Source organism: Bidens hawaiensis, unplaced genomic scaffold (genome assembly GCF_021521415.1).
Source record: "Bidens hawaiensis isolate Kalapana, Puna unplaced genomic scaffold, B.hawaiensis_p1.1 tig00023714_1, whole genome shotgun sequence".
NCBI classification, from domain to species: domain Eukaryota; kingdom Viridiplantae; phylum Streptophyta; class Magnoliopsida; order Asterales; family Asteraceae; genus Bidens; species Bidens hawaiensis.
The window spans coordinates 324,703-338,564 of NW_027493728.1; the positions used below are offsets into that span (position 1 = coordinate 324,703).

General features: G+C 31.6%; 3 protein-coding genes across 3 annotated transcripts; all 3 read right to left on the bottom strand.

Annotated features, from left to right (window-relative positions):
* Nucleotides 1-3,751: 3,751 nt before the first annotated feature.
* On the bottom strand, nucleotides 3,752-4,183 carry LOC143567952 (uncharacterized). Its single transcript, XM_077054224.1, has one exon. It carries the CDS (start codon nucleotides 4,181-4,183, stop codon nucleotides 3,752-3,754), a length of 432 nt encoding a protein of 143 aa, XP_076910339.1.
* A 2,630-nt stretch (nucleotides 4,184-6,813) lies between these two features.
* On the bottom strand, nucleotides 6,814-7,442 carry LOC143567937 (uncharacterized). Its single transcript, XM_077054211.1, has one exon. It carries the CDS (start codon nucleotides 7,366-7,368, stop codon nucleotides 6,847-6,849), a length of 522 nt encoding a protein of 173 aa, XP_076910326.1. The 5' UTR covers nucleotides 7,369-7,442; the 3' UTR covers nucleotides 6,814-6,846.
* A 4,085-nt stretch (nucleotides 7,443-11,527) lies between these two features.
* Nucleotides 11,528-12,001, bottom strand: LOC143567953 (uncharacterized). The gene has a single exon (XM_077054225.1). It carries the CDS (start codon nucleotides 11,999-12,001, stop codon nucleotides 11,528-11,530), a length of 474 nt encoding a protein of 157 aa, XP_076910340.1.
* Between the last annotated feature and the right edge of the window lie 1,861 nt (nucleotides 12,002-13,862).

The following is a 13,862-nucleotide window of genomic DNA, read 5'->3' on the forward strand; positions in this document are numbered from 1 at the left end:
AAGGGTGTTGGCCGGGTGGTGATTCCGTCGACTATGTGTGAGAGTAAAAGACAAGAAAGATGTTTAACAAACATCTTAATGTCTACCTTGTAATCCCCTTTGATATGAGTCTATACTCTATACATATGCTAGATCGACAACTTCTAAACAATTTATGTTTCCCTATTTATTTCAAACATCACTTTAAGCATCAATATATAGCTCTATTGTAAGTTTATAACCACTCTTAACTCTTAAACTCACTCAAAATATTAAACCAGCCTACGAAGTTATATGTAATTTTGTTTATTTCAAAAGTTATAAAGTAAAACTTATACACAAACTAAATATATTTCATTAATAACATTTGTTGTAAGTGATGTTACTATCATGCGCTATATATTTAATACTTTATATAAGAAGTTCCGTTTGATAGTACACAGATCACCACTCATCGATCTACAAAAGCCTCTATCTATCAAAGGTTTAGAGCTTTGAAAATGTGTTGATGAAAATTGTAAGAGTGGTGCCAAAATGTAAATGGAATTACTTTTAGCATCAATAATTGTGGAACCAATCAAACTTTAACCACTTGATTAAATAAAAAGATGGCAAGCCAAGATGTCAACATGTGTCTCTCATTTTCACTGGATATGGCTTAACATGGTATCATGAAAAGTAACCTTTAGCTTTTTAATCTCCCACACTCCATGATTACCTTTTAACTTGCTTGTATTGATCTAGTACTTGGATCAATATCCACATAATTCAGACAAAAATTTCTATAAATTGCTAAAAAAAATAAAAAGTTGGGACGATGATCTGGAACATATCGATTATCTGAAACATATCAATAGGTTGCGTGTGGTTTGAATCTTTTGGATCAATTAGATAATCAAGAGCATATCGAGAACATATATATCGACTATGATATGGGGTTGACTAATGAAACAAAATCTATTTGGTTTTATGATAAATTAGATGTAAGTTACGATTTGACCCAAAAGTAATAAATTGTAAAGGAAATAATATGTAACTTCTTTCAGATAATTATTAGTTACCAGATATAAAACACCAATGTTCTAAGATACCCCCATGATTAAAATAATTAATAAAATAAAAGATAAATTGTGATTAGTTGCATTCCTCGTATTTCTTGCTATGAAATTATTTCACGCGAAGTATTGTTGATCCATATGGCGTAAGTATAATGGGTATGGTCGAGAGTCAAGACCATCATTGACCCGGATGGTATGTGTTTTTCCTTTGAACATGTAACCAAAAAGACTTGTTCTAGTGATTTGATATGAACTAAGGAATTTTGACCTAAAATACTTATGAAAATTCAGATCAAAATGAGCTAACAATATAAAATTGTAGGGGGTCTAACACATGACCATATTTAACTGAGTTTTTGAATGGTCGTTAATGTAAAGGACAAAAAACGAGACAATTTGTCATTTAACGGACAATAATTGAAAGTAAACTTTTTAATTGACCCAAACCATAAATTGTCTATGTTTAAAGGACAAAATTTGTAATTCTGTCCTATAAAAATAAATTAAAATAAGCTAGAGAGCAAACATTGTCAAGAATCCCGCTGGCCAATGACAAAAGCACAACATATATATTAGCTCTCAAACAATTGGTTTATGGTTAGGGGTGTTTATCGGAACGGATAACGGATTATTCGGGTTATTCGGTTCGGGTTATTCGGATTTGAAAGTTTTTGGACCCTATCCGAAATCCGATCCGATCCGAATTAGGAATATTCCTATCCGATCCGAATCTATCCGAATTCAATTCGGATCGGATTCGGATAATATCCGAATAATCCGAATTATCCGAAATAAACCTAAAAAATTTTCGTATTTTTTTGTTCATAACATTTAATAGTTTAGAATCACAATAAACATACAAACCGGAAAATACGAATTACTCTTAACACAAATTTAAAGTTTAAACTTCAAATAATAGTCTAATAAATATACCAAACCGGAAAATACCACTAAAAGCATGTTTTTTATTCGGATTAAACGGATATCCGAATAATCCGAACAATCCGAATTTTTTCAGATTCCATGTCCGAATCCGATCCGAATCCGAATTAGTTATTCGGATATTCGGATTGATCCGATCCGAATATCCGAGTAAGAATTCAGATAGATTTATTTGCGTTTCGGTTTCGGTTCGAGTTTCGGGTTTTTTCGGATTTCGGATTTCTTGAACACCCCTATTTATGGTTAACTCATAAAAGTTGACATTATTATAACTTTTCTCTGTTTTGTTTTTAACGACGACTGACAATGTTACCCACGTATTTATTTATATTCCTAAATTACACCAATAATATATCTGATGTTAGAAATTAGAATCCGAATTCTAGTATTCTCTCCAAGAGCCAAAAGCCTCTACTACTCTGACAATACTTCAACGTCACATTTTCTCTATTAAGGAGGTGTTTGGAATTTCTTATTTTAACTTTCTTATGACTTATAGCTTATGAAATGTTAAAAAAAGTGTGTGAGATTACTTATTATATGAGATGATAAGTTGATAAGCTACACACTTGTAACTTATAATTTATTGTTATAAGTGAAATAAGGAATCCCAAACACTCCATATGTCCTCTTTTCCTCGTTAATTGAATGTCATACAAAATTATCAACTTTTAAAACAAAACTTTAAGTTACTCTATAGATAATATAAAACTTACTATAATGTTGACGGGACCGTGAACCATCCTACCATCATTATTTTCCTTATTTTACTTTTGACACCTTTTATCATTATGTGAAAAAAATATTAAAGACAAGATAAGCTACAAAAGTTTGATTCAATAATACCAGAAAAATGTCTTGTTTTATATGTTTTACATAACATGTAGAGCTATTACGCTGTATTGTACAATATCATATAGGATAAAATTAACTTGATCCGAACGTATATATTATATTCTGGTATAGATTTGATTAATTCCTAATTATACAAGATCTATTAAAAGTATATAGGAATTAGTTATCAATTAATTTGTACTTGCACGTACATGTACAACATTACTATTGTTTATTATTTACTAGCTTTTGAACCCGTGTATTACACGGGATTTGTCAAATAATAAAAATAAAAAGATCCATTATTTGAAAAAAATGAACAAAATTAAAGGTTAAAAGAAAATCATATAATATAGTACAAACAATAAGAAGTCTAGAATCTCAAATTTACAAATTCGATTTATTTTTATATACGACATTTGCAAAATTGTTTTGACCAATAACCCGTGGTATATATGTGAATGAGATGAGAAATTAATTAGAAGGAAAATTATAACCCATTTCTCAAAATTATTTTGCCTCATGACCCATGAGTAGGTAGGATAAATAAGATTAGAAATTAGAGAATTAGAATTGAAATTAAAACCCATTTGTCAAAATTATTTTGACACATGAAAAATGGAAAGTTATGATAAATGAGATGAGAGATTAGAGAATTAGAAAGGAAATTATAACCTATATGTCAATATGGTTTTGCTCCATAACCCATGGATATGTTAGATGAATGAGAAGAGAGATTAGACCAAGAATGAATATGAGATTGTCATATCATCCTTATTATTTTCTTTTATTAGTATATTATAGTTAGATTATATTTTTTAAACAAAAAGATAACACAATTATCAGAGAAACTTCCAAACATATACACTGGCTGCAACTACAAAGTACAAACCAAACACAGCACAAGATATTTATGCATAACAACCCCCTGATAATGTTTAACTTTCCCTTCTCAAATTGTTATAAAACTTCATTATAAACTTATCAGCAGCCTCATCCACATAGCCATCATCCTCCCCATTACTTAACGGAAACGGTGAGTCGGTCACCCTTAGCTGCCTAACCACAGGAGACGTGATGGTCAACATCTCGAGCGCCTTTATCACTGAAGGGTCAACAATTATCTGATCATGGCTTTCGTTAATATTAACGGACTTGTTATGTGAGCTCTTTTTGTAACTTTGGTGTTTCTTCAAGGTGTTTTTGTAGCTGAAATCATAATAGGCTTTTCCGGAGAGCTTGTCGCGCTTCATCATTATGTTGAGATCGAGTAATAGTTTGGATCTGGATATTTTTTTCTTGATCATGAAGAGGATGGTACGTACTAGGCTTTGTACTTTCTTTGCAACTATTGGTAGATTTTGTTCCATTTTTGTTTGTTGTTGGATTTAAGGCTTTTGAAATGTTGTGTTGTGTTGTGTTGGAGTAATAGATATGATGAGTATTTATAGGCAAGATTGGGAGTGGAAGTGGAGGTGTGTTACTTTAACGCGAAGTTAAAGTGACAATTCACATTTTCTTTCTTTCCTTTTTCATTCCGCCCATTAGTCACTTCAAATCAATCAAGTGCAAACAATTATGGGGCGCGTGTTGGAACAAAAACACGATTCGGTTTTGAATATAATTCATGTCAGGTGGAAATTAGGTAAATTCGTTAAAAAGCTTAAACTAAAGTAAATATGATGTCACGCTAAGCCATGGAAAAAGAAATAAAATTGTTAGAACATTTATACAATAAACACGTAGCAACTACAAATATGTTAAAGTTAAAATGAATATAAAAAAGTGAATGAAAAGGAATGAACCTTGCGTTTCGATAATATTTACATTATTACACACAACTCCGTTTTTGGGCATCTATATGCAATGAGATTATCTGATAATGAAAAGCGTATTCGGAGAGCTGACAAAACATAATATGTAGCCACATGATATTTATCATCTCTACGGGACCAGAACTACAGAAAAGCGCCATTGCTTAGAACGTACGCAGTTATGTACAACGAATGCAAGAGGATATGTAAAGACAACTAACAAGGATCAAGTCCAATGTAGGTTCTTTTCAAACTCATCCATGATAGTGGTAATGTTCATGACCTTCGCACAAATCCATCTAGTAATGCCTTGGAGGAGTTATTCTTTCTTCATTAGACCTCGTATAGGATATGGTGTGTGTTCACGTATGTGTTGATAATAGACACAACACGCATACACAAAAATATTTTTTTTTTATAAAACGTTTGCATTTGTAACTAAAGAAAACGAGGATAACTTTACATAGGTGTTAACCAAATTAAGAGAGACATTAGACAAGTACATACAACGTTTGTATTTGCTCTGATGAATGCTTGTCAAGTTGTATTCACATATATATGCTTCTAAATTACCATGTAAATGGTATATACTTGAGAACATGACCAAAAATGCAAGCAAAGTTTCGTTTCGCTTTATGGGGAGATTAGGAAGACATTGATAGTATATTGATGTCGATAAACAATTATGTGCGCCAAGCCAGTTGTATACGAGTAAAATTACAGGCAACTTCATCATAGTTCAATCGCAAGCCATCAAAGTAATTTGTCTATTCTCATATTCGTTGTTTATGTACCTTTTTGGAAGTATCTCATTAGTTGAAACTAACATGGTTGTTCAAAAAAATGTTTGTATAGTACTCCCTCTTTTCCTTTGAAAGTGTCCACATTTCCATTTTAGTTTGTCCCATTACACATGTCCATTTTCAAACTTTATTAATTAATTTACAAAATTACCTTTAAAATGCAATCATTCAAAGTTTCTTATATTTGTCTTTTTATATATGTCAAAGGCATTATAGTCATTTGTTAAGATAAAAATGTAATCATTCAAACTTTCTTAAATTTTGTGCTTTTCAAACCATGACACTCATAGAGAGATGGAGGGGGTACTTGATAGATCAGTAGCCACCTGAGCAGCACTATTCACTTCACTGGCAACATGAGCCCAAGCCGCCTCTACATCAACATCGGCATGTTATACGAGCTGGCTAGAGTCCCCCCACCGAATTATCATGTAGATCATATGGAGAGCATGCTTTAGTGTTTTTTTTTTCTTTTTCCAGGTGATAGCCTGATTGGGCGCGTCATGATGGTTTAAATGTTCATCCACCTCTAGGTCAGTCACAACCACACCTTGATTATGAAATTTAGTGTGTGGGTGCTTAGTTGTGTTTGTGTATCTTACTTGTTTACTGTCTGTTTTTGTTAGTTATATTGCTTGTTTATCTTGAAAAAAAATTAACTAAAAAGTTATCAAAAAATAATAAACAAAAATCTTTCATTATAGTAAAAACATTTCGTATGTACCCATACTAAACTATCAGAAGTTACAAACTTTAATATTAAAAAAGCACTTATAAGTAAAATGAACGGTATAGCTAGGCCTATATATGCTACTCGTATAGTTACCTATACGACTCAAATTAATAAATCTATTCGATCGTATAGGAAAAAGTATTAGAAGAACGACTCGTATAGATGTATACCACTTGTACAGTTACCGATACAAGTCGTATTTGTGTTACCCATACACTATCTAATGCCACTTGACGTTTGTGCAAGTCGTATTGATCTCTATGACATTTTTGCAAGTCCTATTAATCTGTACAACTTGAATATGTGTTAGATGACCGCATGATGTCTGAAAGTAGGACCTCGTGTTTAAATAGCGGAACCGCTCCTAAATAAAAAAGATACTTATGAGTAATTGGTTTGTACTTCACGTACTTGTAGTACTGCTTCAAGGTTTCAATTATATGAGATTTATTCACATGTAAAAAGTAAAGAAAATATATAAACTGTTATTCATATATTTCTTAAAAGTAAAAAGATATTAACTATGGCATAATCTTATATATTATTAGTAGTTTAGTGCACACAATTATCAGAGATTTTTCCAAACAAATACACTGGCTGCTATTACAAACCAAACACAGCACAAGTTATATTATGCATAATAACCCCTGATAATTCCAACCTTTACACTTCCCACCCGATACTTAACCTTGTCGTCTCAAATTGCTATAAAACTTCATTATAAACTTCTCAGCAGCCTCATCCACATAGCCATCATCCTCCCCGTTACTTAACGGAAATGGCGAGTCAGTCACCCTTAACTGCCTAACTGCTGGAGACGTGGTGGTCAACATCTCAAGCGCCTTTATCACCGAAGGGTCAACGAATATTTGATCATGGCTTTCGTTAATATTAACGGACTTGTTTTTTGGGGTCTTTTTGTCAATATGGTGTTTCTTGAGGGTGGTGAATAGAGAGAGTGGATTAATTGGGGTGTTACTACAACTAAATTCATAGTAGTCTTTTGTTGGTGGTGATGGGGAGGTGAAATTGGTAGAGTGGTGATTATGGTGGTGTAAGGGTTTTCCGGTTAGGTTACCGCGCTTCATCATGATGTTGAGATCGAGTAATAGTTTGGATTTGGATATTTTTTTCTTGATCATGAAGAGAATGGTACGTGCTAAGTTTTGTACTTTCTTTGCAACTAGTGGTAGGTTTTGTTCCATGTTTGTTTGTTGTTGGATTTAAGGTTTTTTGAAATGGGAAAGAGATTGAAGTACAATGAAGATATTGGTGGTTTTTTATGTTGTGTTGTGTTGTGTTGTGTTGTGTAAGAAGAAGCTAAGGGATGTGTATTTAAAGGCAAGGAGGGAAGGGAGTATGGGGTGATAATTTAACGAGAAGTTAAAGTGACAATTCACAATTTCTTTCTTTCCTTTTTCATTCCACTCATTTCAAGGAGTGTGGATAATAATTCATGATGGTAATGTGATCAATGATATTCATAAGTTTCTCTTTTATTCAGTAGAAGCAATTGCACTATAACTAAATGGTAACATCGTCTGCTCCTAATTAACCATTTAGTGATTTATATCCGGACGAAAATGTTGTAGATTATTATGAAATGACGTAAATGAAAGTTAGGGGTGAACGTAATTCTCTTTTCATTTAAGTGGAATTGTTCATACAAACAAAGATAAAAATTAAAAGTGTCATATATGTTGCATTATTGGTACGAATTATGAATCAATACACATTATAGTTTGAATTACAATAATTATATTTTCTTTTTGTTATTTAATATATGTAATTTTATTAAATAAAACTAAATAATCATAAGATATGTGTATAACTTTATATTATTTTTTAACAGACAATGTTGGTGAACTTTGTAATACCCATATCTTTTATTTTATTAAGAAAACAAATAATTAGAAATGCAAAGTATTGAAGGATATAATGTGATGAATAGCATATGTATATGTAACTTTCACTTTCTTTGTCAACGACAATCACATTCACGAAAAAATTAATAACTTTGTTTTTCTCTAATAAACGACCGACTGATTTTTTGTCAGTGCATTATGTAATTGTTTTAAAAATTATATAAATATGAGTTAGAGGTAGATTGAGTTGATATATACACACACAACTTTATTAAATAAAGCTAATCAATCATACAAGATATTTCCAATTTTATATTATTTCTTAACAAACAATGTTGGTAAAGTTTATATCACGAATATCTTTTATTGTGCTAAAAGTAACATAATGAAGGTTTTGTACAATGGTATTATATATATTTATTTTACCAACAGGCCGGTCGCTTGAAGTATCATTTTGGACAAATAACGTGTAATATAACTGTCATGCCAACTTATGAATTTTAATTTAGTCTTTTAATTTGAAAAGGATTATACTAATTTATATAACCTTTTATATTTACTAGAAAAATAATGATACACTTTGTGAAAATTAGACGGAAAAAATGACACTTCTGTGAGAATCACTACATGGACCAACGAATTTTAAGGTTTTATGACATTCAAGAAGGTCTTTGATAGAGAAAGCGTAAACGTTTTGTGTCTTACCCCATTGATTAATTAGTTACCAAATAGTTATCGCCGTTTTATACCAAGTTAGGAGATGATCGTTGTCTCCGGTATATTGCAAAAAGGGCACCAAATAAACGAGCGTGTTACCATGTTTTTTTTTGTTTTATTTATTTATTTATTTATTAGTATTGTTGTTGGTGTTATTATATGTCTCTTTATTGTAATTGAAATTTGATCATATATAGTATAGCAAATGGTTAAGAAGTGATCCATCGTCTCGTCATGCTTCGAGCAAAATGGACAAAGAACCGAACCAATGTTGATGCTCCATCTAGACAGCCCAACCCGGGTTGCTATCCTAATTTTCAGTTCATGTTTTCAACAAAAAAAATGTTTACTTTTGTAGAAACCCAATTAACCTGCTTCGCTTTTACATAGTTTGGTTTTTCACAACAGACTAATTACTTTGCAGTTTAAAGTCATGATTTGAATAAAAAGATTAATATGTGGCCGCACCTTGCAGATGCGACATGGATGTGATCGATCAACGTAGACCACTAAACCAAATCATCCAGGAGTAAAAAGGAAATCTATAGTGGTATCAAATTATCAATTTCATATCAGTGCTAGTCATCAAATATTGTAATTACTTGGTCATTTTGATAGCAAGAAAAATACAAAAATTAAATGATTCATTTTATTATAATGGTTATTTTCACAAATAAATGAAATAAAGCATGCGAAAATCAATGACCCTATTCTCAAGTTACTCTAGTGTAGTGCAAATATATGTACACAATATGCATCAAATAAAATAAATCTGACACGGTTGAATTTTAAATTAATAATAAACTCAATATCGTGAAACAGATAATTCACAATAAACCCATAGCCTATTGGTATATTGGTATGGTGTTTTCCCTAACAAATCTGAGTTCCAATCATTCACAATACAGATAAAGATGGAATCTTGTTGTTAAGAAAAGGTTATTAAAAAAAAATTCGCAACAGTATTTTTTTCATAGAACATTATATATCAAAAGAAATATACCCCCGGCCCAGTTTAGAATTCAACTAGAACTAAGTAATATCAAAAAACATCGCAAAATTATAATGTGGAGAGCTTTGTTGAGCCACGTTCCGACGAGGGTCGTTTTTGGAAGCAAGAAGTATTTATGTTAATACTGACATGTGTTATATGTGGAGGATTTGATGAAACTGTGGATCGCCTACTAGCTAGTAGCTTTAGATTTTGTTAGTCATTCTCAAGTGGATTAATGTTCTAGCTGATACTCAATTTTGGGCACTAAGAATCGGTGAAGCGTAACGAAAAGACAGATTTCTCAACAGACAAAAACAAGTGTTGCAAGCGATTGTTGCGATTACATGCTAGCTAGCTGATTTGGATAGCAAGGAATGAGCTCATTTTCAACAACAAACCGGTTTCAAATACTGCTTTCGTTGAAAACATTAAGGCAACCACATTCATTTGGCTCAAATATAGAACAAATTTCCCTATTTCGAATTAAAGAAGTGACGTAATATCAATTTCTTAATGTAAAGTTGTAAACATCTCTTTGTTTTCTCTAGTTTTCCTTCATATCATTTCACAACCTTTGAGAGGTATACTTCGTAGCCTAACAACACGTAGAATTACTTCTTATGGAAGGAATATGTGATTAAATCATATCTTTTTTTTCTTTAAGTACGATAGTGTGATAATTAAGTTTGATGTTAATTTTGCTAGCTAGGTGTTGCATTTTTAATCAAAGTGACTTTTTCCGGAAGTTCATTCAGAATGAGTAGATTAATTGACGAAAATTAAAACTTATAATTTAAAAGATCAAGAAACCAATATATTTGTGCACACTACGACAAAATCATTTTAACTTTACACATTTTTTCAATCATATTCACGCATTTAATATGGTTAGTACTTACTATTGGTACATATTAACATACACAAACATATGAAATAAAGAGTTAATTACATAAATGGCGTTTGTGGTTCACCCAGTAACATCCATAGTAGAAAATTTTGGAATTACAAGAGTAACAATTTATGTAATATAAATATTCTAATAAAAATATGTTTATAAAAATTTATGCAAAAGGGGTACAACCTAAATGCATGTCATCAAGCCTAACAATCTTCTGAAAATCGGTTCGTATAAGTGTGGACAGATTGAGTTAACAAGGAATCGGAAGCAAGGAGGGTTGCTGATGCGGCCCCTGCGATTCTTGTAGAAATTTGATAATGAGGAAAGAAAGCAATAACATGGAGTTCTTTGTTATTGAAGTGGACACAAAGAAGTGCGCAAGGCACTAAACTAACATATTTTTATTGGGGATAATAAAATAAAGATAACATGACGGTCGAGTGATCAATAACAAGGACAATAATTCGATAAGTTGGAAACTAAAATTTTGACATATCATGTGAAAGATATTTTCTTGAAGATATATTCTTGTGAGTATAAGATAAGATAAAATTTTAGGTATTAAAAGAATTATTGTTAAAAAAAATTTGTGCACGTTCTAACCCATATTAATTAAAAGTAAAACGAATGCATAATCACTATAATTAATGTGAAAATGTTATTTAACATAGGTTTAAGTAATAAACATTATTATTCTGTAATACATACAAGATTGAAATGTACATCACCCCCACAATAGCCTAACATTAAACATTACAAGCTCCATCTAAAATTCACTTGTAAAGTAGAAAAATAAAACAAGAAAGTAATAATATATAATCCACCACCCCTTAGACAAACCATATATCTATTTAAGAGAATAAATAGACTGCTTTCAAAGAGACTTCTGCTTAATCAAATGCTACCTTGGTATTCTGTCGTCGCAAGTCATTGTAAAACCGGCTTATAAACTGCTCCGCCTCTTCATCCACATGGATATCCTCATCCACACCACCTAACGGAAATGGAGAGTCGGTTACCCTCAATTGCCTAACCACCGGAGACACCATCTCACTATGAACCATCTCCATAGCCATCATGACAAGATCCTCCGATGGTTTCTTGGACAATGAGTAGTTACTAGCCACAAGGCTAGTGTAGCAACTAAACTCATCATATTCACTTGTTGGTGGATTAAAGCCGCGGTTAACCGAGTCATGGTGGTGGTTAAACATAAGATTCCGAAACGCCTTGCCGGCAATCTTGCCACGTTTGATCATCATGTGGATGTCCAACATTAGTTTCCTCTTGGAAATACCTTTTCTTAGCATGAAGTAAACCACACGTACCAACTTCCAAACTTTTTTCACTAGCTTTTGTTCCATTTTGTCAAGTAGTATGAAGGTTTGTTGATTTTTTGTTGTAAGAATGATAATATTAGTTGTTAAGGTTGATGAAATAATATGTTGAAGGAAAGAGTGGTATATATAGGAGGGAACTGAAGACACGTACGAAGATACACGTAGGTTGTCCTTTGATGTTAAGTTAACTCATGACTTGGTACGTGGTTGGTTCATTATTTTAACTTTTGTTATAAAGTAAAAGTGTATCTAGGGGATTATAATATTTACATATGTTTGAGAAAAGATATAATATAATAATATGTTAACGTATAAAAATACAAGAATACTTGTATTTTATGAAATCGATCCATAAAATTATATTACAAAATCTCGAAATCGTCAATATATATCAATTAATCGTTGGTTCACCGAAATAAACAGTTTTGGATCGTTAATCGATCATTTTTTTACTTTTCTTCACGAAAACCGTTTTGAGCGTTTTAGTATTTTTGGTTGAGCGTTTTAGTATTTTGGCTGAGCGTTTTAGTTTTTTAGCTGAACGTTTTAGTTTTTTTGCCTTTGAACGTTTTGTTTTTTCCTTTGAGCGTGATTCGCATACCTAACGTGCGTTAAACAATTATTATACGGTAACATCACCCTAAAATTATAAATATATATAAATTAGTAATGGTTGTACTATCTTAAGCTGGATAATCCTGGCCAGCTTTTATGTACTATATATACTTCACTGCGAACTGCTTTTGATCATTTGTTTGAGCAATTATTGATGAATTGCTGGCAGAATTTGGATTGGATAAGATTACAGTCATGTGAGAAAAGATTAATGTTCATTTAAGGCAAACATGCATTGGTTTCTTTCGGTTTATTATAGATGGATAATTGTCTAGTATACAAAGAGACCTTTTTCTATTGTTTAGATCAAAGATTCTAAGTCATAAAACTATCCAATCTTATCTTCTACAACATGCATGAATATAAATCTTAATAAATATACAAATATCATCTTCACCATCACTTTGAAACTTTCAAATAATCCTAAGAGTCCATGCATTATTATGTTCTACTTTCACAATCTTGTTTAAATAAAAAACAAAATGTTCATACAAAACATTCATATAGTATCTTATAGAAAAGACGGATTTAAATAAGGAAATCTCCATTTAGCTCACTATAAACAAACACATATCTTATGAGAGGTCTAATATTAATATATGACTATTTCGTATAAATCGCTAATCACTTCAAAATTAAGGCTAGATTGATCTTTGGGATACTTGTGATCATGTGTCAAACGTTCTCGTGTTTGTCTTGCTAAACAAATGTGGTTTCCAACTGTATCTGTATCTGTTAAAGTTCAATTTTAGAAAAAGGTTTGCAATAGTACATATATCCGTACTTAAAGCTTCAGAGTTTTCATCGGGTATCTGGTGGTCGCTTATCTTTCAGTAATAGAGTCTAAGGTCACTAGAAGACTTGTCGATAATCTCTTGAAAAACAAATTACTTACGACCACAATTTCAACAACGAATTCTCGTCAGTAATCTATTTCATCAACATATTTTCAACATAATCGACCGTCGGTGCATCCTTATTTAAGTACATCCTTATTTGTTTAGCAATGTGCATTATTATTTTTGTTATTATTATTATTATTATTATTTATTTTTTAACAACAAAATTTTTTCACCTAAAATCATTCAAACCTTACGCTTGAAACAATTTGAATCCACCACTTTCATTTTAAAGGGGCAACGATCATACCACTAGACTTAGCTAATAGCTACACTAATACACACAAAGTTTGAGAGGATTAGGTAATTAAATTGTTTGAAATGAAAAGAATATGGTGTCACTATTACCAAAAGCAGTCTCTTTTTTTGGT